Source organism: Bos indicus x Bos taurus, chromosome 21 (assembly GCF_003369695.1).
Source record: "Bos indicus x Bos taurus breed Angus x Brahman F1 hybrid chromosome 21, Bos_hybrid_MaternalHap_v2.0, whole genome shotgun sequence".
Taxonomy (NCBI): Eukaryota; Metazoa; Chordata; class Mammalia; order Artiodactyla; family Bovidae; genus Bos; species Bos indicus x Bos taurus.
The window spans coordinates 14,113,714-14,135,071 of record NC_040096.1 but is presented as its reverse complement, the minus strand read 5'-3'; the positions used below and the strand labels follow the sequence as shown (position 1 = coordinate 14,135,071).

General features: G+C 48.2%; 1 protein-coding gene across 5 annotated transcripts in view; it reads left to right on the top strand.

Annotated features, from left to right (window-relative positions):
- CHD2 (chromodomain helicase DNA binding protein 2) overlaps positions 1 to 16,681 on the top strand; it is a 113,654-nt gene extending 96,973 nt beyond the window's left edge. For all 5 annotated transcript variants that reach the window (XM_027522053.1, XM_027522055.1, XM_027522052.1 and 2 more), the window contains 3 exons: positions 102 to 315; positions 5,352 to 5,598; positions 13,165 to 16,681. In XM_027522053.1, coding sequence (XP_027377854.1) covers positions 102 to 315; positions 5,352 to 5,598; positions 13,165 to 13,498 — 795 coding nt within the window. In that variant the 3' untranslated portion in view covers positions 13,499 to 16,681. The remainder of the gene's footprint in view (positions 1 to 101; positions 316 to 5,351; positions 5,599 to 13,164) is intronic.
- Positions 16,682 to 21,358: the final 4,677 nt, after the last annotated feature.

The following is a 21,358-nucleotide window of genomic DNA, read 5'->3' as shown; positions in this document are numbered from 1 at the left end:
CAAAAATCAAGAGGGAAATGTTCAAAGGTGATGATCTTTATACTGTTCTTGGGTACTGCGCCTAGGATCCTGAGGGTCTTTGGTTTCCTTTGACTCTCCAGGAGCAGAAGAAGAAAGAGGATGTGATTGGTGGTAAGAAACCATTTCGACCAGAGGCCTCAGGTTCCAGCCGTGACTCCCTGATGTCTCAGCCCCACACCCCGCACAACCTTCACCCACAGAAGCCTCACTTGCCTGCCTCTCATGGCCCGCAGATGCATGGACACCCAAGAGACAACTACAGTCACCCCAACAAGAGACACTTCAGTAATGCAGGTGAGTCGTCAGAGAAGCTTTAAGAAGAGGTGACAAAAAAATTGTTTTCCTTTCCAGAGACAGCGGCCCGGCCTTTGTGCTTCATTCTTTTCTCTCACTTTGTTGTCTTCTTTTTTTTCTCAGTGAAATAATACACGAATAAAGATCCAAAAGGCTTAATTCAACTTTAGGAAGAACATAACTCGCACAAGTAAACAAAAGACGAACGAGAGACTGAGGGAAACCGTTTACACTGTATATGAGAGTTACATGGTAAACTGGTAATACTGAAAAACCCCTTATGAATTGATAACAGCCGGATGACCAAATACAAAAATGGGCAAAGGTTAGGAATGGACAATTCATTTGGAAGAGGAGATTCAAATGGCCCATAGGACAAGATGAACAGTATTACTACTAGGGAAATGTACGTTGAAGTAACAATAAGTTAACCGTTTTTTTTAACCCATTCAGATCAGCAAAAATTATAGGGTGAAATTCACACCAATTCCTGAGTGTGACTTGCTACTCCAGAAAATAGTCTGGAGTATCTAAATCCAGAGGCCCATTTTCTGGGAGTCTGTCCTGTAGAAATGCAGACACGTATGATGAGGGTGCTGTTGTAGCCTTGTAATGGCAAAAAGCTGGAAATAAATTGACTTCCCACTAATAGAAAGATGGTTAGATGAATAATAGGGCATTTATACTCTGTATTATTAGCAGTTGTTAAAAAAAATGAGTTGCTTTATAGATAAAAGTCAAAATTGGAAGGAAAAAAAGCAGCAGCAAGAACCACAGAATCTCTGTGGCATGTGTGTTTAACTTTACTAACGTGAAAGTCACGTACCGTAAAGAAGTGTAGCCATTTAAAATGAACAGTTCAGCGACATTTAGAACACTCACAAAGCTGTGTAACCACCACCTCTGTCAAGTGCCAAAGCGTTTTGATCATCCCAGAGAGAAAACACGCTTCATTTGCCCCTCCCCAGCTGTGGATTTACTTACTCTGGACTCTGTGTTAATAGCGTCACACAGACTCATGTAGTATGTGCTGGGCCTTCACTGGGCTCTGGTTTTCAGGGTCTTCCCTGTGGCACGTGTCGGTACTTGACTCCTTCTGTGACTGAATGATACACCACTACGTGGTTGGACTACAGTTTGTTCTTTCACTAGTTGGTGGGCGTTTGGGTTTCTGCTTTTGGTGGTTCTGAATTGTACTGCTGTGCACATTCGCATGCAATTATTTGAGTGCCTATTTTCAGGTCTTTTAGGTGTATAGCTAGGAACGTGGAATTGCTTGGTTATGTGATAATTCTGTGTTTAACTTTTTGAGGAACCACCAAGCTGTTTCCCATCATAAATATTTGAATAATGTATTTGCATAAGCATAGAGAGAGATGTGAAAGCATACACACAATAGCAGTTACCTTAGACCTGGTGGCCCAGACAGTGGAGAGTGTGCCTGCAATGCAGGAGACCCAGGTTCCATCCCTGGGTCAGAAAGATCCCCTGGAGAAGGAAATGGCAATCCACTCCAGTATTCTTGCCTGCTGAATGGACAGAGGAGCCTGGTGGGCTAGAGTCCATGGGGTCCCAAAGAGTCGGACACGATTGAGCAATTAACACTTCCTTTTCTTTGTCTTTTTTTCTTCTAGGCTGGTAAAATGTGGGAGGATTGGAGAAAATTAATTTTTCCGTATCTGTTACTTCACTGGTTACAATGAGCATGAATTACTTTTAAAGATAAAAATAATAAGAAAAAAGCATATAGAACAAAATCTTAAAAAAATATAGTATATATCACGGGCCCCCAACCTACAGGATCTTATGCCTGATGATCTGAGGTAGAGCTGATGTTGTCATAGAAATTAAGTGCACAGTAAGTGTGATGCACTTGAATCATCCCCAGACCAAACCTTCTTCCCAGTCTATGGAAAAATCGTCTTCCACAAAACCACTCCCTGGTGCCAAGAAGATTGGGAACCACTGGTATATATGGAAGCGTGGTATTAATTTTACGGAGAGTCAAATGTTCCATAAACTAACTTTCTTTTTTTTTTTTTTGGTTTGGTTTTTGTTTTGTTTTGTTTTTTAATTTTATTTTATTTTTAAACTTTACATAACTGTATTAGTTTTGCCAAACATAAACTTTCATTTCATTGTAGTTTCTTTTTAAACTTCAGTGTTAGGATTTGCATTTGACTTGTTTTCTTTAAAGTACATTCTCAGCTTCCAGTAAAGTTCTCATGCCTTTAGAAAAATTGATGTTCTCCATCTTTTCTTCTTACTTGAAACACATTAACTGTAGATATTTAAAGATTCTTGTCCGCTAACTCTAATATCTGAATTACTGTGAGCCATTTTGTGTGTTTTCTTTTACCCCTTGGTTTTCAGTCATACAGCCCTGTCCTTTAGCGTGCCGAGTTATTTTTGTTTAAATGGCAGGCACTGTGTTTTAAAAATTGTACAAGCTCCAGATGATGTCACTTTGCCCCAGAGAGGATTGCTCTTTCCTCCCCCGTCATGCAGAGTGGGAGGCGATCCCTGCCACCGGTGAGTGGTCTGGTCCTCCTCTGGTCCCCCGTTCCTGGGGCGTGGCCCTGCAGGGTGCTCGGCAGGGGGCCTGCTGCACTCGCTGCCCCTCCCCGCCGGCCGCTGTTAAACTCTGGTCTTGGTTTACCTGGCACTGGGCCTCCCTCAACTGTTCCGCTTGTCAGAAGGCCTCCAGCTCAGCTTTTCAGCCTTCCGCTCCCTGCAGATTCAGCAAGTGTTGTGAGGGAAAACTGGCTGTGTGCTTGGAGTCCCTGGAGTCTCCAGTGCCCCTTGAGCTTAGAAAGACCACCAAGGGCTCTGCTGGTGGCTCTGTTTCTCCAGCAGTGCTTCTCTGCTGGGAGAAGCCCAGATATTCAGCTGCTTGCTCAGGCTCAGAATCACAGATCTCTCCAGTGCACTGCGGTGACTTCCGCAGAAGTTGACTTTGGTTTTTTGCTCTTTGGAATCTTATCCCTTCTAGTCTTTATTGCTTGGGCTGCTCTTTGATGTCTTTAAGCAGATTATTTTCTGTTTATCTGGCGTTTTCTAATCGTTTTTGGCAGGGTGTAATTCTGCAGTAGTTACTCTTATCTAGAAGAAGTTCCATATCTATTAATCCTAAAAATCTTAGTTGAATTAATTGATCTCCATTTTGTTGGTGGGGTGAGGAATGCCGGTACAGTAACGTGGTTGGAAAGTATTTCCATGTCCTTAGCTGCAGTCTTAGCAGTTTTACTGGGTTTTTTTTCCTCTTGGGATTAGACTGTGAGGTCACTGATTTTCTCTTCTGATCCTTAGAAAGAACTCTTCTTATTAAACTAACTCGTAGTCTTTGAAACTTTGGATTTGTCACCCCTCTGCTTAATAGTCAGTACTTCCCAACCTATGACCCTACCCCATGGAGGGTTCAAGAAGGAAGAAAAGCACTGTTTACTTTCTCTGGAAATAAATGACTTGGCTTGAGTTTTAAGCATCTCTACTACACCACATACCTTGACACCCTTTTGAAACCTTCTATTTCAAAATAGAAGGTTTCATCTTTTATTTGAAGATGGCTTCAGACGATCCTTTCATGTTGTGAAGGTGTGTCTTTTTGTTGTTTGTTGGTTCTTTGGTTAAATAATCAAAAGTTTTTTACTTCTTGGTCCCCTGGCCTGCTCCACCCTGGGTCAGCAATGAATTTAAGCCACTGGTTGACTTTGTATTATTTTGATGGTCTGAATTTCTAAGCCAAACAGGTTCCTTGATGGAATTATTCTTTGGCTTTGTAGAAAAACGCTAGAAGGCCAACAGAGTGAGTAGAGAGAGGTTTAGTTGGTGGCACGTCTTTTGACCTTAACAAATTGTAACAGGAAGATGGGTGTCCCGTGAGACCACAGAGTTCCTGCTGGTTAAAATCTCTGTGAGTTTCCCGAGATTGCTGTGACACAGTGCTGCAAACCAGGTGGTTTAGAAGAAGAGAAGTATGTTCTGCGGTTTCAGAGGCAGAGCTCTGCTATCAGCCGGGGGTCAGCAGGGTGGGTTCCCGTGTGCGGCCTGCGGGAGAGCCTGCTCCACACACTCTCCTGGTCTGTGGTGCGGGCCAGCAGGCCGTGGTGCTTTGGCTTCTGGCTGCCTGGCTCCGGTCTCTCTTCCTCTCTCCGTGGCCTTCCTCTACGCGTCTCTTTGTCCCAAATTGGATTTAGGGCCCAATGTAAATCCAAGATGATCTCAAGTCAGGATCCGTCCCTATAACTCAGAGACCTGTTTTCACTGCAGTCACAGAGGCCCCACGTGGCTCTACGTTGGGGGACCACATTTCAACCCAGCTGAGCCTCCTTTCCTGGACTTGAGTGTTTTCACTGCCTTTTATGATTCGTAAGTGTGATTCTTCACCTCAGGAAAAAAGGGAGGCTTACAGAATCTAAAACAAACTGCAGTTTGGCTCCCATCCTTGAGAGTTACAGAATCCAGAGTAGAGGAATCGCTTTATACAGGAAGAATGCAAGGAAGTGGTGTGGGCTGAGGAAGAAGAGTAGCCTCGGTGGGTATGGTCTGGCAAGGTGTCCGGGGGCCAGGCATAGCTGACGGTACCAGCAGGTAAATAAACCTTAAAGGTATAAACAGAGGTATTACCTATAGCTGTGAAACTCAGCAGTGCCTTTTCCCAAATAATTGCTTGGTGTTGGGTTTTTGTTGTTGGTGTTGGGTTTTGTTTGCTTTAGTGAGATATCATTTTAAGAGTCTGCCCTGGATTGGAAGGTAAGCAGATAGAAAATGAAAAGCAGTAAAAGAAAAACAAAGAAAGGAAAAACAAAAAGCAGTAGTTTTTAAGATTGCAGAAGGAGAAAGGTGTTAAATTTTCAATTGCCTTAAACATTTTGGGAAAGAATGTTAGGACTCATTACTTGTTTGATAACCAGCAGCACAGAGGCCAAGGAGGAAATGGACTGTCTGCGGCACGTGTCAGCCCTTTGCAGTTTAAACTTTAGTGAAAGTGAAATGCAGCCATTCCTTGCAGTCATGAGATTATTATTTTCTTGCAGATCGAGGCGACTGGCAGAGGGAAAGAAAGTTCAACTATGGTGGTGGCAATAGCAATCTGCCCTGGGGGAGTGACAGGCACCATCAGTATGAGCAGCACTGGTACAAGGACCACCATTATGGGGACCGGCGGCACGTGGACGCCCACCGCTCAGGGAGCTACCGCCCCAACAACCTATCAAGAAAGAGACCTTACGACCAGTACAGCAGCGACCGAGACCACCGGGGGCACAGGGACTACTATGACCGGTGTGTGGAGGGCCCTCAGACTCTCGGCACTGACCTCTGCCTGGGGCTTTAGGTTTAGAAGGGAGGGACAAGCAGTGCACACTTAATGTTCTTCTCCATCAGATGCTCATTCTCACTGTGCGCCGGGCACGGTCCCAAGTCTGGTCCAGTGTTCTGCCATCACGGCGTCTTCAGAGTGCTGGGGAGAAATAACGATGCAGCTGATGCTGAGTGCCAAGGGATGGGTGGATGAAAGAAGGGATTTTTGAGTGTTTCCTGAGGGCTGAGGAAGAAGGGAGGTTTGATTTGGGTCGTAAAGAGTCAGTTAAGTAGAGAGAGAGAGAATAGACGTCACAGGACCAGGGCAAGGATGGGCCCCTAGGATGAGCTGCCCACCCCAAAGATGACAGGTTGGGTGGTGGAGGGGCCTTGAATGCCACGTTACGTTACAGGTTTTACGTGTCATTCTTGGGGCCAGGGAGCCACCTGTGGTTTCATCATCACACTTGCATAGGGAGAGTTTGCTTTCTTCCTCTGAGAAAGTCTAGAGAATGGGTAGCCATAAAATGCTAGAATCAGCAGTCAGAATGGTGACTGTACTAGGCTCTTGGCCACACCAGGCGGGACCCAGCCGGTGGTACGCCAGGAGCTGCAGTTTCAAGGGTCAGAGCCTGTCCAAGTCATCCCTTCTCTGCAGCCATTATATCATGTTCCGATGGGCCAGCTTCTGTAAGAGTAGTTGTGAGAGTTAGGAAGGGCTAAAGAGGTTTTATCTCTCTTTAATTTCAGGACTTAGCTATATTTTAACTTCCTAGGAGCTTCAGTTTCCCCTAGGCTAAAGACAGGCTCTGGCTGCACCTAGAATCTAACATAGGAAATGCTCATATGAACATCTCCACATCCCGCCTTCTTTTTGGAAGAGCTGGTGACACCGGGCTGCTTTAGGGTAGTAGCTGTGGCTGAGCAGCAGCTGCCTCTGTTAGGCGGTCTGTGCCCCTCGCCCCCACGCGTTCCTGTCCTCTTGTCTGGCTCCAGTGGGCATTTGCCCTGCGTTGTCCTGCGTGGCTCTGTATTTCCATATCACACAATTTTTCTTCTGCCTGAAGGACTTTGGTTTTAGTGTGGGTCTGCTGGTGATAAATTCTTTCAGCGTTTGTATGTCTGAAAAAGTTTTTATTTTGTCTTCACTTAACAGAAATATTTTCTGCTGGGTATAAATTCATAGATTGACAGGTATAAATTTATAGATTGACACTTTATTTCAGTACTTTAATGATGTTCATCTACTTTCTACTTGTATCATTTCTGATAAAAAATCTGTCATCTTTATTCTTTGCATAATGTGTCTTTTTCTTCACCACTGGTTTTTAGCAATTTGATTATAATGTGCCATGGTGTATTTTTCCTGTTTTTCTTATGCTTGGGAATTCTTAGAGCTGTACATTTATCATTTTTTCATTTTTTTACGATTATTTCTTTGACTACTTTATTCTGTTCCCTCACTCTTATGAAGATTCCAGTTACACATTTGTCTCACAGTTCACTGGTGCTGTGTTTTTTTTGAATGATGTTTTCTCTGTTTCGTTTGGATAGTTTCCGTTCCTTTTTTAATCATATCTTTTTTTAATCATGTCTGTCTTTGACGTTTTGAAATCTGGTATACAATTTAAAAATGGTTTTCTATCCTTGTCTGCTAATTTTTATCATTTGGGTCAGTTTCAATTGATTGATTTATTATTGCCTCACTGTAGGTCTTACTTTCCTGGTTCTGTTCTTTTCCATTTTGGTTTCTTATGGATCCCGTAGGGCCTTGTTGCTTCTCTCTTGTGTGATAGCAGTTTGTGTCTACTAATCCCACACTCCCGATTCATCCCCCCTGACACCCTTTCCCTTTTGGTGACTGGAAGTGTTTCTATATCTGAGTCTCTGTTTTGTAAATAAGTTCCTTTGCATCATTTTTTAAAATTCCACATGTAAACAAAGTATATCAAATGATATCTTTCTCTTTCTGATTTAACTTCACTTAGTATATTATCTAGGTTTATCCATATTGCAGCCAATGACATTTATTTTTTTATAGTTGAAAGTAATATTCCATTGTATATGTGCACCACACCTTTTTTATTTATCTGTCCATGAACATTTGTTTCCATGTTTGACTATTATAAACAGTGCTGCTGTAAACATAGGGATGTCTGTATCTTTTCAAATTAGAGTTTTGTTCAGATATATGCCCAGGAGTGGGATTGCTGGATCATATGGCAACTCTATATCAGCTTTTTGAGGAACCTCCATACTTTTTTCCATAGTGGCTGTATCTATTTATATTCCCACTAATAATGTAAAAAAGGGTTCCCTTTCTCCACACCCTCTCCAACAATTTGTTATTTGTAGACTTTCTAATGGCAGCCATTCTGACCAGTGTAAGGTGGTACATTGCAGTTCTGATTTGTGTTTCCCTAATAATTAGCACTGTTAAGTATCTTTTCATCCGTGTGTCTTCTTTGAAGAAATATCTATTTAGGTCTACCCATTTTTTAAGGTGTTTTTTGTTTTTAAATATGGACCATTGTTTTTGTTTTTTTTTTTTAAGAGATTGTCTTTAATCCATTGTATATTCTTGCCTCCTTTGTCAAAGATAAGGTGTCCATATGTGCGTGGATTTATCTCTGGGCTTTCTATTTTGTTCCATTGATCTATATTTCTGTCTTTGTGCCAGTACCATACTGTCTTGATAACTGTGGCTTTGTAGTAGAGCCTGAAGTCAGGTAGGTTGATTCCTCCAGTTCCATTTTTCTTTCTCAAGATCGCTTTGGCTATTTGAGGTTTTTTGTATTTCCATACAAATTGTGAAATTATTTGTTCTAGCTCTGTGAAGAATACTGTTGGTAGCTTGATAGGGATTGCATTGAATCTATAAATTGCTTTGGGTAGTATACTCATTTTCACTATATTGATTCTTCCAATCCATGAACATGATATATTTCTCCATCTATTAGTGTCCTCTTTGATTTCTTTCACCAGTGTTTTATAGTTTTCTATATATAGGTCTTTAGTTTCTTTAGGTAGATATATTCCTAAGTATTTTATTCTTTTCGTTGCAATGGTGAATGGAATTGTTTCCTTAATTTCTCTTTCTGTTTTCTCATTATTAGTGTATAGGAATGCAAGGGATTTCTGTGTGTTGATTTTATATCCTGCAACTTTACTATAATCATTGATTAGTTCTAGTAATTTTCTGGTGGAGTCTTTAGGGTTTTCTATGTAGAGGATCATGTCATCTGCAAATAGTGAGAGTTTTACTTCTTCTTTTCCAATTTGGATTCCTTTTATTTTTCTGCTCTGATTGCTGTGGCCAAAACTTCCAAAACTACGTTGAATAGCAATGGTGAAAGTGGGCACCCTTGTCTTGTTCCTGACTTTAGAGGAAATGCTTTCAATTTTTCACCATTGAGGATAATGTTCGCTGTGGGTTTGTCATATATAGCTTTTATTATGTTGAGGTATGTTCCTTCTATTCCTGCTTTCTGGAGAGTTTTTATCATAAATGGGTGTTGAATTTTGTCAAAGGCTTTCTCTGCATCTATTGAGATAATCATATGGTTTTTATTTTTCAATTTGTTAATGTGGTGTATTACATTGATTGATTTGCGGATATTGAAGAATCCTTGCATCCCTGGGATAAAGCCCACTTGGTCATGGTGTATGATCTTTTTAATGTGTTGTTGGATTCTGATTGCTAGAATTTTGTTTAGGATTTTTGCATCAATGTTCATCAGTGATATTGGTCTGTAGTTTTCTTTTTTTGTGGGATCTTTGTCAGGTTTTGGTATTAGGGTGATGGTGGCCTCTGGACCATTGTTTTAAAGTCTGTATTGAGTTTGTTGTGTCCTGGTTTTCTGGCTGTGCAGCACATGGCATCTTCGCTCCCTGACCAAGGATCAGATCTGCACCACCTGCATTGGAACATGAAGTCTTAATTATTGGACCCCCAAGGGAGTCCCTCTGCCCAGCTTTCAACAGAGTTTGTTTATTTGTTACTGCGTTGTGTGAGCCGTTGGTATATTTTGGAGATTAAATCCTTGTTGGTGGCATTGTCTGCTGATATTGTCTCCCATTCCATAGGTTGATTTTTGTTTTGTTAATGGTTTTCTTTGCTGTCCAAGAACTTTTAAGTTTGATGAGGTCCCATTTGCTTATTTTTGCTTTTATTTCTCTCTGCCTGATAATTTTTTATTAGATACCTAGTTAAGTGCTGGATATTTTTGTCTTCCTATAAATGTTCTGGAGTTTTGTCCAGAAGCAGTTTAGTTACTTGGGAACAGTTTGTTTAAGATCTTGCTGGTGGGACTTACGAGGCAGCACTGGAGCAGTGCTGGGGCGAGGGCACATGGGCTTCCCCGCTGTGGCAAGGCCCCTCATGGCGTTGGACCAGTGCCCCTTGGAGCAGAGGGTTCCAGTCTGGTTGGTGAGAAGAGAGCAGGCACTGCTCCAGCCCTGCGTGAGCACAGGGCACAAGCATCTCTTGTCCTTCTCTGTCTTCCCCCGTGGCCCCTGGGTAGTTTTGGCACACATACAGCCTGAGCCTTATCCAGCTAGATACCCAAGGGAACACCTTTGCTGATCTTTGAGCTCCTTTCTCTGCAGAACTTTCTTCTCTTGCACTCTACACTTGAACTCCAGCTGTGTTGGTGCCCCCGCCCCATCTCAGGAAGCCTGGGCTTCTGCTGAGCTGGGTGCTTATAAAACTTACGTCATTCGTTTCTCATCCCACAGGGAGTGTTGTTCTTTCTTTCCTGACATCTGGTGTCTTGATAACCATTGTCCACACATTTTGTCCCTTTCTGACTGTTTGAGCAGTAGGTATCTTGGCTGGAACCTGGGCAGTCTGTCTCTCTTTCCCTCCCTCCCATCCTCTCCCCTCCTTCTTTTTTCATTCAGGTGAAACTCACATAACATAAATTATTTTAAAGTGAACAATTCAGGGACATTTATTTAGTATATTCAGTGTGTTGTGCAACCACCACCTCTGTCAAGTTCCAAAACACGTTCATCCCCTTAAAGAAAATTCTGGCCACTAAGTAGTCACTCCCCATCTTCTCTCTGCCTAGCTCCTGGCAGCCACCCGTCTTCTGCATTCTGTTTCTGTGGACTTGCTTAGTCTGGACAGTTTGCATAAATGGAATCATACAATATGTGGCTTTTATGGTTGGCATTTTCAGATGTTTAACATGATATTTTAGAGCTTCATTCACACTGTACCATGTATCAGTACTTCAGTTCTTTTCATGGGTGAATGATATTCCAGTGTATATATTAGGTGTATACAAAAGTAATTGTGGTTTCAGACTGAATTTTCAATCACTGTAACTAGGCTCAACCACATCTTTCTTAAAACAGGAACCATTACAATCAACACATGTTTTCCAATGAGATAGAAGTTTGTTTATTCCTATAGCATAAAAGTCCATGCTTTGGGATTCAGTGAACTCTTGGAGAGCATTTTCTGCCTCCTGCTAGTTGTGGAAGCATTTTGCCAACAAAAAGTTGTTGAGATGCCTGAAGGAAGTGGTCGTCAGTTGGCGAGAGGTCAGGTGAATATGGCAGATGAGGCAACATTTCGTGGTCCATTGATTGAGCTTTTGGAAGCTTTGGTTGTGTGACCTGTGGTCAGGTGTTGTTGTGGAGAAGAATTGGGCTCATTTTTCTGTTGACCAATACCAGCTGCAAGTGTAGCAGGTTTTGGTACATCTCATTGACTTGCTGAGCATACTTCTCAGCTGTAATGGTTTCGCTGGGATTCAGAAAGCTCTAGTGGATTAGACGGGCAGCAGACCACCAAACAGTGACCACGACCTCTTTTTGGTGCAAGTTTGGCTTTGAGAAGCGCTTTGGAGCTGCTTCTCCAACCCCTAACCGGTTGTCTTGTAAAATCCACTTTTCATCACACATCACAATCTGAGAAATGGATCGATGTTTTATAGAAAACCGGCGGTTGTTCTGATTTGTGGTCAGCTAATGAGGCACCCACTTACTGAGCTTTTTCACCTTTCCAATTTGCTTCACATGCTGAATGGCCACAGAATGGTCGACACTGAGTTCTTTGGCATCTTCCTGTATGGTTACCAGAGGACCATCTTCAGTGACTGCTGTCAGTGGGTCGCCATCCGCTTCCAGGGGCCGGCCCCTGCATTCCTCATCTTCAGCGATTGCTGTCAGTGGGTCGCCATCTGCTTCCAGGGGCCGGCCACTGCATTCCTCATCGTGGAGGCTCTCAGCTCCTTTGCGAGCTTCTTGAGCCACCACTGCGCTGTACCTTCATTAGCAGTTTCTGGGCCAGATGCGTTGTGGATGTGAGTTGTCTCTGCTGCTTTACGACCCATTTTGAACTCATTAAGAAAATAACTCAAATTTGCTTTTTTGTCTAACATCATTTCTGTAGTCTAAAATAAACATAAACAGCAAGTAATATGTCATTAGCAAAAAAACATGAAGTGAGAAACGCACATTAAAATGATGTACAACACATTTATTTAAGAATGTATTTCCACATCAAATGGCAAAGTTCAGCAATGCAAAACCAGAGTTACTTTTGCATCAACCTAATACATTGTCCATTTGGTTTATCCATTCATTCATTAGTGGACATTTGAGTTTTTCTGCCTTTTGGTTATTGTGAATAGTGCTACTGTGAGCGTGGTGTGTGTTTGAGTATCTGTTCTCAGTGCTTTGGGGTTATTTACCTAGGATTGGAGTTGTTAGTCATATGGTAGTTCTAAACAGAACCACCAAACTGTTTTCCACTAGAGCAGAACTATTTTACAGTCCCAACCAACTGTGTATGAGAATTGCAATTTTCCCACATTTTCACCAACATTTATTTTCATGTTTTGAATGTAGCCATCCTGACGGTAGTTTTGACTTGCATTTACCTAGTGATTAATGCTCATTAAAGATGTTGAGTGTCTTCTCATGTACTTTGGAGCCGTTTGTGCATCTCCTTTGGAGAAATGTCTGTTCAAGTCCTTTGCCCATTCTTGAGTTGGGGATTGTTGTTGACTTTTACAGCTTCTCTGTTAACAGTATAATAGGCAGTTTGCCATAGTCCTGACTAAAAATCTTAATATTCTTCACATTGAGTCTGTTTGAAAGTAATTAACACTGCACTTACTGTTGAATATCTAGGTTGCTTGAGTTTTTGCTGTTATTAATAACTTGGAAAATGATTTCCGTGGCTCTTTTTCTCCTGGGCTGGGTGAGGAGCATGAAAGTGTTAGTAGGTCTTGCCAGTTTTCCTGAAGGGAATGTGAGTTTACAAAGCCATCAGTGAGTCAAGCTTGTGCTTGTTTCATTGCAGACTTGATGAGGCTCATGTCATTTCATGGGCTGTGTTTTGCCAACAAGTATAAAATAGCCCTTTGTTACTAGTTTAGTTTGGTTTTGGTTTTGGTTTTGAGTTCTAGTAATGTTAGTATTTGCTCTGAGTCCCTGGAAGTGTCCTCCAGCGTGAGGAAGAGCCAGTGGATGACGGAGGAGGTGTGGGAATCCAGCCTTGGTCTTCAGCTGATTCTCTTGTCTCTATTTCAGGCACCATCATGACTCCAAGCGGAGGCGATCCGATGAATTTAGGCCTCAAAATTACCACCAGCAGGATTTCCGACGAATGTCTGATCACCGCCCCACTATGGGCTACCACGGCCAGGGGCCCTCGGACCATCACCGCTCTTTCCACACAGACAAACTGGGGGAGTATAAACAGCCCCTGCCGCCGCTGCACCCCGCGGTCTCAGATCCTCGCTCGCCCCCTTCTCAGAAATCTCCTCACGACTCCAAGTCACCCCTGGATCATCGGTCTCCTTTGGAGAGATCACTAGAACAGAAAAACAACCCAGATTATAACTGGAATGTTAGGAAAACATAAAGGAACGCTTGGAAAGCAGGGGAGCGCAAGCGTCATGAAGCACCTGGACGTCTTTGGTCTGATCCACAGGAGCCGGTTACCCAGACCCGAGAGGGTGTTTCTGGACGCGGGGCTGCCGTCAGCCTGCTGCTGAGGGGCACTCAGAGTGTGGGGGCCTTCGACTCAGTCCGGCTTTGATCTGGGTCACCCCCTCCTGCACTTGGGCACCCATCGCATTCCGGCCTGGTCCTGGCCTCCCACTCGGATGGGTGCCAGGAGGAAGCGGTGATGCTTTTGTCTACCAGCTTCACGGGCTGTTTCCCTGTGAAGGCAGGAGAGGTCTTAGAGTCGTGAATGTTTTGTTGCCCTGGACCTCATTGTGGGGTCAGGGAAGGCACGAGTGCATGAAGGCTGCTGGGACCCGCTGGACACACGGGGTCTGGTGCACTCTGATGAGACGGATGCTGCTGACGGGGTGAGGGGACACGTGGGTGGGGTCTCGCACCACAGGACTTGCAGGGGAGCAGGTACCCCCTCAGACGTGTCCTCGGGAGAAGTGACACTCGAGCCTCACTGTGTGACAGCTGTGGTGTGGAGGGGCGGGGGTGGGGAGCCACCTCCTCCACGGCCTCTTCCCCAGCAACACTAAATTTTCCCACACTGTGTGTCTCAGAGGTGTGGTCTCCTGCGTGGGCCTCCTTTACTGCCTGCACAACCCCCCCACCCCCATCCCCCAACCCCAGCCCCACCCCTGTCCCCGCCCCCGCTAGGCAAGGTAGTGGGTCCGCGCTGCAGTGGGCGGGGGCTGGCTTGCCTGGGAGTGGCCTTGAGTGCAGGGCGGGGCAGGGCAGGGGTGCGTGGCCAGAGCTCCCGAATCCACTTCCAGGTGGGCTCCCACACTGAGTGATGATGACTGGAGAGGACGGGGAGGGAAGAGGCTCATGCCTGGCTGGGTGCTGGCGGCACCGGGGCAGGGCGCTGGGGAGGGGGGTGGATGGGTTTCCCAGCCTGGGGGTGGGGGGGTTGGTGGTGTGGTCCGGGCGGTGGTGGGTCACCATCTGCAGCTCATCTTGGTTCCCTTTGCACAACCTGAGGAAGGAGGATTCATGGAATCACACATCTGCCATTCCTGCAGTGGGTGACCAGATACAAATCAGTTACTCCCTGTGGTGAACATGCTGCACTGCTGGTTGGAGATCATTAGAACTGAACTCAGTATGGTTTTAGAATGAGGTCAGGCTAAGTCTAAACCTAAGTTCACTGTTGCCCCCAAAACTGGAAGCCTTCAAGGACAGGGTGACTGAGCTGTAGGTAGGAAGAGCTGGACTAGAGGAGGGGATGGGAGGCAGGTTAGCTACAGCAGTTAAGCAGCCTCAGAACTCCTGGTTCTCGGGCCTTCCGTTCTGTTCACCTTAAATATAACTCACCAGTATTGTTAGAGTATCCAAAGGCCTTTCTAGACGGAGACAGAATAACTGACTTGAACGTGCAGTGAGCCTGTGAGTCTCCCGGCTCAGAGCTGCTGGAAACCCTTCCCTCGGTGTACACAGGGTCACACTCCCCACACTAACTGCTCCTCTACAGGGGACTTCATGAGTCACCATCTACTCACTCGCCGGTTCCTGGGCAGCACCACTCACGCCTTTACTGTTGCCTCACACGGTGAAGCAGGGGCGGCTCGGGGGGGCTCGTGCTCTCTGCTCCCCGGAGCGTCTTTGGCTCACCTGTGCCGAGGTCCTTGTGAGAGGCTGGGTCCACACAGCTGGTGTGGGGAGCTCCGTGGGCTCAGCACCTCCTGGTCCACTTCTCCTCCTGGTACTTGGGTTCGTTCAGCTTGGGCTTGTAGAGCACCTGCCCAGAGCACTGCCTGGGGGACCACAGCGGAGCCCCAGCCACGGTCACCCCACCGGGGCCATGCCTGAGTGCTGTGTGGGGGAGATAGGAAACTGTGTCTCTGCTCAGGTTGGGTTCCCTCCCCACAGTACTGACACTACCCGGGCCAGAGAGGAAGGGCAGGCTGGCTTGCAGGCCCCCGAGCCATCAACAGGCCGTGGGGTCCGCAGAGCAGGCCCCAGCTCGGCCTCCCCTGTAGGAGGTCGGGTCGTGACCCTTTGAGTTAGAGGGGCCAGGGGGAGGACTGGTGGAGCCTGCGTTTCAGAGTTCAAGGTTTTTGTTTTTTTTTTCCTCTGGAGTTGTTGATAGGAGATGCGAGTTATTCCCAAAGATGTCTCATCATGAGGAAAAAGGAGCTTCCTTTTGTTCACATCATGACTTGTAGTGCCATATGCTGCCACAAAAGGCAGCATCAGCCAGATCAGTGTTAAATTGATTACAGAAAGTACAGTATCCTCACAAAAGCATCTGTTGAGGTGCCGGAGTGTGTGTGCAGAGTGGGTTGGTAGAAAAAGCATTTCCTCATAGTCAGTCAGTATGAATACTGTATGCTTCTGTCAAAACCAGAAATTTGCACAAATAGGAATTATCTGACTCGTGGATGGGAGAAGCCGCCCCCAAGTCTCTGAGGATGGTTTTCCATGGAGACTGGCTCTGAAGGATGTAGTTACTAGGTAGAGCAGGGGCCGAGGAAGAGGAGAGTTAGCGCCACCAGGAACCTGACCAGGAGCACGGATTCACCTGTGTGCCCTCGTCTCCGCCGAGGACGCGGCAACCCCAGACTGGCACCCCCATCGGCTGCTGCCCCGGGCTCCCCCTCCTTTCAGCCATTCCTTTCTCACACCCTCCGACGGGAACCCAGGACACCTCTCACGTCGTGCTGCAGACACTCTAACCTGATACCTGAGGGCCGCATCAGGGCGCATGCGCACGGTGCAAACGCAATCCAGTTACGAATTCACACAGCGACGCGGAAATCCTACAGACCAAAACCCACTCGTCAGCAGGAGCGGTGGGCCCCCGGCTCGTCTGGGGGCGGCCGTGTCGGCGAGGAGAGCCAGGCCAGGGGTCCAGGCTGCTTTAGTCCATCTGCGCCCCACTTGGTTGGGGACGGGTGATTTTTCTTTATTGTAAAATTGTGGACTTTTAAAACCTGTTGACTAAACAGTAATTAATTTATATTTGTGAAAAATGCCACTGTCCTAGTGATTTCTGATGTAAATAATGTTGTTTATATAGTATGTATTAAATTTTCCTACATTGTAAAACTGCTGTACTTTTGACTCTTGTATATTAAAAAGTGTTACTGAGGATTTTTAGAAGCAGGCGAACACGTTGCATTGCATTGGCGTGACCCGTGACCGGACTCACCTCCTCATCTCGCTTCCTCCTGTCGCTGGGTCATCAGGATTCTTGGACAGCTTGTGAAATGGAGCTTTTCCCCTACCCGGGCCCCTGTTGTGTCGTTGGGTCCAGGACCTAACACCGCACGCAGGTTCTAGACTTTTCTCCGAGTAGCAGAGGCTGACAGTCCCTGGCCAGCCGCTGCTGTCCCCTTCCCTTGCCTGCGCTCGCCAGGGTCCGTGCAGGGCGGCTGCCCCCTGAGTCCTGGGTGGGTCACGCCGGGCGGGGGCCATCCCCGGGGGTCCTTGCAGCCCCCTGGAGGAAGCCAGACCGCCGGGTCTGAGCCAGCCTGCAGCCTCGAGGGTAATTTTACAGTTGGGCCGTATATTCCTGAAGGAGGAAAGAGCACTTTATAATGGAAACACTGACACGAATGTTAACGAGCGATTTGGCGCAGGGGCGGCTCAGCTCCCGCAAGGCCCAGACGGAGGGAGGGTGGTACCGCGGTGAGACCGTCTGCACAGGAGGCGGAGAGGCCTGCCAGACCCCAGGGGTTTCTCCAACACTTGGTGACTTTGAAACCACACTTCAGCCGTCACGAAGGTCTTCCATTAATTCTCAACACCACTTAGGCCCGTGTGTCCGCTCGGAGCCTGGGGGTGAAGTCCTGTGGCGCCCGCCCAGGACACGCTGCTGCAGGGGCCTCCCTCGCCCGGCTGCGCTGGGGTTCCAGCGTAAGGAGTGGGAGTCAGAGACTCGAGGAAGAGCTGAGGGTTCTTCCTGACCATAAACTTAACTCTCAATTGTGTTGCAACTCACAGCTTGCCTGGAACCGCTCTCGGAAACTTTAAGAACAAGTGCAATAATCAGCTTATGATTTACAATAGCAGCCAGGCTTCTAAACTGACCGCTGCCAAAAACGCCTGCCTTTTACTGGAAGGAGTAGTCTCAGGCCCCTCCCTGCTCCCTGGCAGGGCCCCCGCACGTCTGGCATCCGGGCAAGTCCTCCTCAATTAGCGCCAACAGAAAGGTCACTTACTGAAACACAAGGCCCCACAGTTTGCCAGACCTGCGGCTCCGGGTTCCAACCTGTGGCTCTTAAAGGAGCAGGACCAGCTGTGCCTGAGGCAGTTCTTCCATCAGGTTTTGAGGTTGGAGAACCGCTGGGCTCACCTCCCAACCTGCATTTGTTCTGCTTTGTGAAGTGGGAGGAAGATACGGCTCATCTGGATAAACATCTGTAGAAACCCGGGCCTGTGGGGCCGCCCCCGCTGCTGCTGGTGGGGTCCTGCCCTGGGCTGAGTCTTGGGGACTCCAGGTCAGTTCTGTGCCCCGTGACAGGACTTCGTGTGGAATATAGGCAAGTCCCTAACCTACAGACTTCTGACCTCCAAGATGGACAGAATGACAGCCACTTTCTGCAGCCAGAGCTGCCCCACAGAGGGTTCACACCTTTCTCTGCATTTCTTTTGTGACCCAAGAGGAAACTGTTACCAAAGCAGAGTCCCCACTGACCCCATGCACTGAGATGGCCTTGGGGAAGGGGTGGTTTGGGGGTGGGCAGGGAAGCCATCCCTCGTCCCTTTGGCCCCTCTCTGTATGCTGTAAGACATGTGGCCTTTTCACCTTCATTTGCACAGGAAGCAGACGGCTCCTAGGGTAAGTGAGAACTCTGGCCATGGAAAAGAGAGAGGTTTGCAAGCCCTGAGGACCACGCAGAACAGTCAGCATCCATCAGTTCTGGGCTGGGGTGGCGGGGGGTGTGGGTCTAGGAGGGATGGTTGGGGGGACCTAGAACGTAATGGCCCTCACCCTGGAGCCGACCTGACAATGGGAGCCGCCTGTCCTGAGAGCCCTGCAGGGGGGCCCCAACAAAGCCTGCTCTGCTCCGGAGGAGATTAAACACAGGAGGAAGGCCCATGGGGACTGGAGCCAGGTAAACACGGAGACAGAGGGCGGCTCCTTCAAGGCTCCCAGGCCGGTGGGGAGACAGAGCTGGGACGAAATCATGAGAGTGAGGTGCTCCCCTGAACCGGGCTCTGTGCTAGGCTCTGTGACCCTGCCCTCTTTCAGCCGATTTCCTAGCTGGGGATTGGGGCGGGGGGCACGCCCTGGACAAGCATTCAGGAGGAGGACGAGACGTCACATACATGCCAGGGAGAGAGACGGGGGCCCGAGACGGCGTGAGGGCCGACCCAGGGAGGCATGGGTCTGGGAGGTGGGCACACTTGGCTTTTAACCAGCTGGCGTTCTTGGGTCAGTTTGCCACCTCTCCAAGCCTCAAACACAAACGATGTGAGAGCCTCCGGCCAGGCTGTGGTGACCTGCGTGAGGTCCCTGCGGGGTCTCTTGGCATCTGTGGATATTATCAAAGGGGCATGTTGGCACGTCCTGAGGCTCCAGGGTCCCTTGGATGCAAAGAGATCCAACCAGTCCATCCTGAAGGAAGTCAGTCCTGAATATTCATTGGAAGGACTGATGCTGAAGCTGAAGCTCCAATACTTTGGCCACCTGATGAGAAACGCTGACTAATTAGAAAAGACCATGATGCTCGGAAAGATTGAGACCAGGAGGAGAAGGGGATGACAGAGGATGAGATGGTTGGATGGCATCACCGACTCGGTGGACATGAGTTTGAGTAAGCTCTGAAATAGATGGGGAAACAGTGGAAACAGTGTCAGATTTTATTTTGGGGGGCTCCAAAATCACTGCAGATGGTGACTGCAGCCATGAAATTAAAAGACACCTATTTCTTGGAAGAAAAGTTATGACCAACCTAGATAGCATATTGAAAAGCAGAGACATTACTTTGCCAACAAAGGTTCATCTAGTCAAGGCTATGGTTTTTCCAGTGGTCATGTATGGATGTGAGGGTTGGACTGTGAAGAAAGCTGAGCGCCAAAGGAATTGATGCTTTTGAACTGTGCTGTTGGAGAAGACTCTTGAGAGTCCCTTGGACTGCAAGGAGATCCAACCAGTCCATTCTGAAGGAGATCAGTCCTGAGTGTTCTTTGGAAGGAATGATGCTAAAGCTGAAACTCCAGTACTTTGGCCACCTCATGAGAAGAGTTGACTCATTGGAAAAGACTCTGATACTGGGAGGGATTGGGGGCAGGAGGAGAAGGGGATGACAGAGGATGAGATGGCTGGATGGCATCACTGACTCTATGGACGTGAGTTTGAGTGAACTCTGGGAGTTGGTGATGAACAGGGAGGCCTGGCGTGCTGCAGTCCATGGGGTCGCAAAGAGTCGGACAAGACTGAGCGACCGAACTGAGCTGAGGCTGCGGGGAACCGCACCTGGCGACCGCTCTTGGCCGGGCCAGCTGGGTGGGGTCCGCCTTGGCTTTGGGGATCAGCACCGGGTCTCTGCTGGAGGGGCCTAGTGACGCGGTTCTAGAACCGTCCTGCAGAGGGCAGCAGATTCCCACTAGAAACGGCCGGCCGCGCCGCCCCGGCAATGAGCTACCCGGGATAGGAAGGGGGTCGGTCCCCGTGGCTGTGAGCCCGCACCCGAGCCAGAGACCTGGAGGCGCCCTGTCCCTGCGGGCGTGTGGCGGGGTGGGGAGAGAGGAAGGTGCCGGCTGCAGGGAGGCGCGGCCTTGCCGGCCCCCACCAGCCGTGCCCCGCCACGGCCCATTCTCGGGCGGGCCTCAGGCCAGCCGCGCAGGCTCTCTGCCCCCGGGGTGGTCCGGCGGCCCCGCTCGATGGCCACCTCCCGCCACCCTGCGGGGACGCATGGGCTCAGCCAGCGCCAGCCTCTCCTCCCTCCCAGCCACACGCGGCGGCGGGCGGCGCCGCCCTGAGCCCCGAGGCCCAGGCATCCCTCTGCGGCTCCCTGTGACCCTCTCCTTAGCTCTAAGCTCGCTGGATGGGGTCCGAGGCCCTGCACGACCTGACCAGCTCTCCAGGCTCATGTTGGTCTCCCGAGTCCCCCCGGCTGCAGCCAGCCTAAACCTTCCAGCCAAAGGCAGACCTTTGCCCCCGCAGCCTCAGATATCAGCAGATTGGCTTCCAGCCACTGTTTTCCCCTTCCTCCCTTGTGGTTCAGCTGGTAAAGAATCCACCTGCAATGCGGGAGACCCGGGTGCGATCCCTGGCTTGGGAAGATCCCCTGGAGAAGGGAATAGCTACCCACTCCAGTATTCTGGCCTGGAGAATCCCATGGACTACCGTCCAGGGGGTCGCAAAGAGTCCGACACGACTGAGCGGCTTTCACATCACTCACCTCCTGGTGCCTGACGAATCCTATTTCTCCCCAAGAGGCAGTTGGAGCTTGGTTTTCTCCACTGCCTTCTCTGACCTGCTGTCCCGTTCCTATCTGTCCCTTCCCTGTGCCCACAGACGTTGGCAGAGCCCCCAGGGTAATCCATTGCCCCCACGTTGTCACTGCTGACACCCCTGCTGAGAAGCGGGGCTCCCAGCAGGGCCCAGGTCTCTTTGGCTTCCAGTCCTGAGCCCCGATTCTGCAAGGGCCCTGTGGGTGTGAGGCTTGGAGCTCTTTCTTGTGCAGTGCCCAGACAGGGAATCCCGGGAGAGGAGGCCTGGGGTGCCCCCTTCCCTGGAGGATGAGCGGGCTGGGGGTCAGACCAGAGTTCAGGTCCCAGTCGGCAGGCCGCCTGGACCAGGGGGACATTTAAGGCA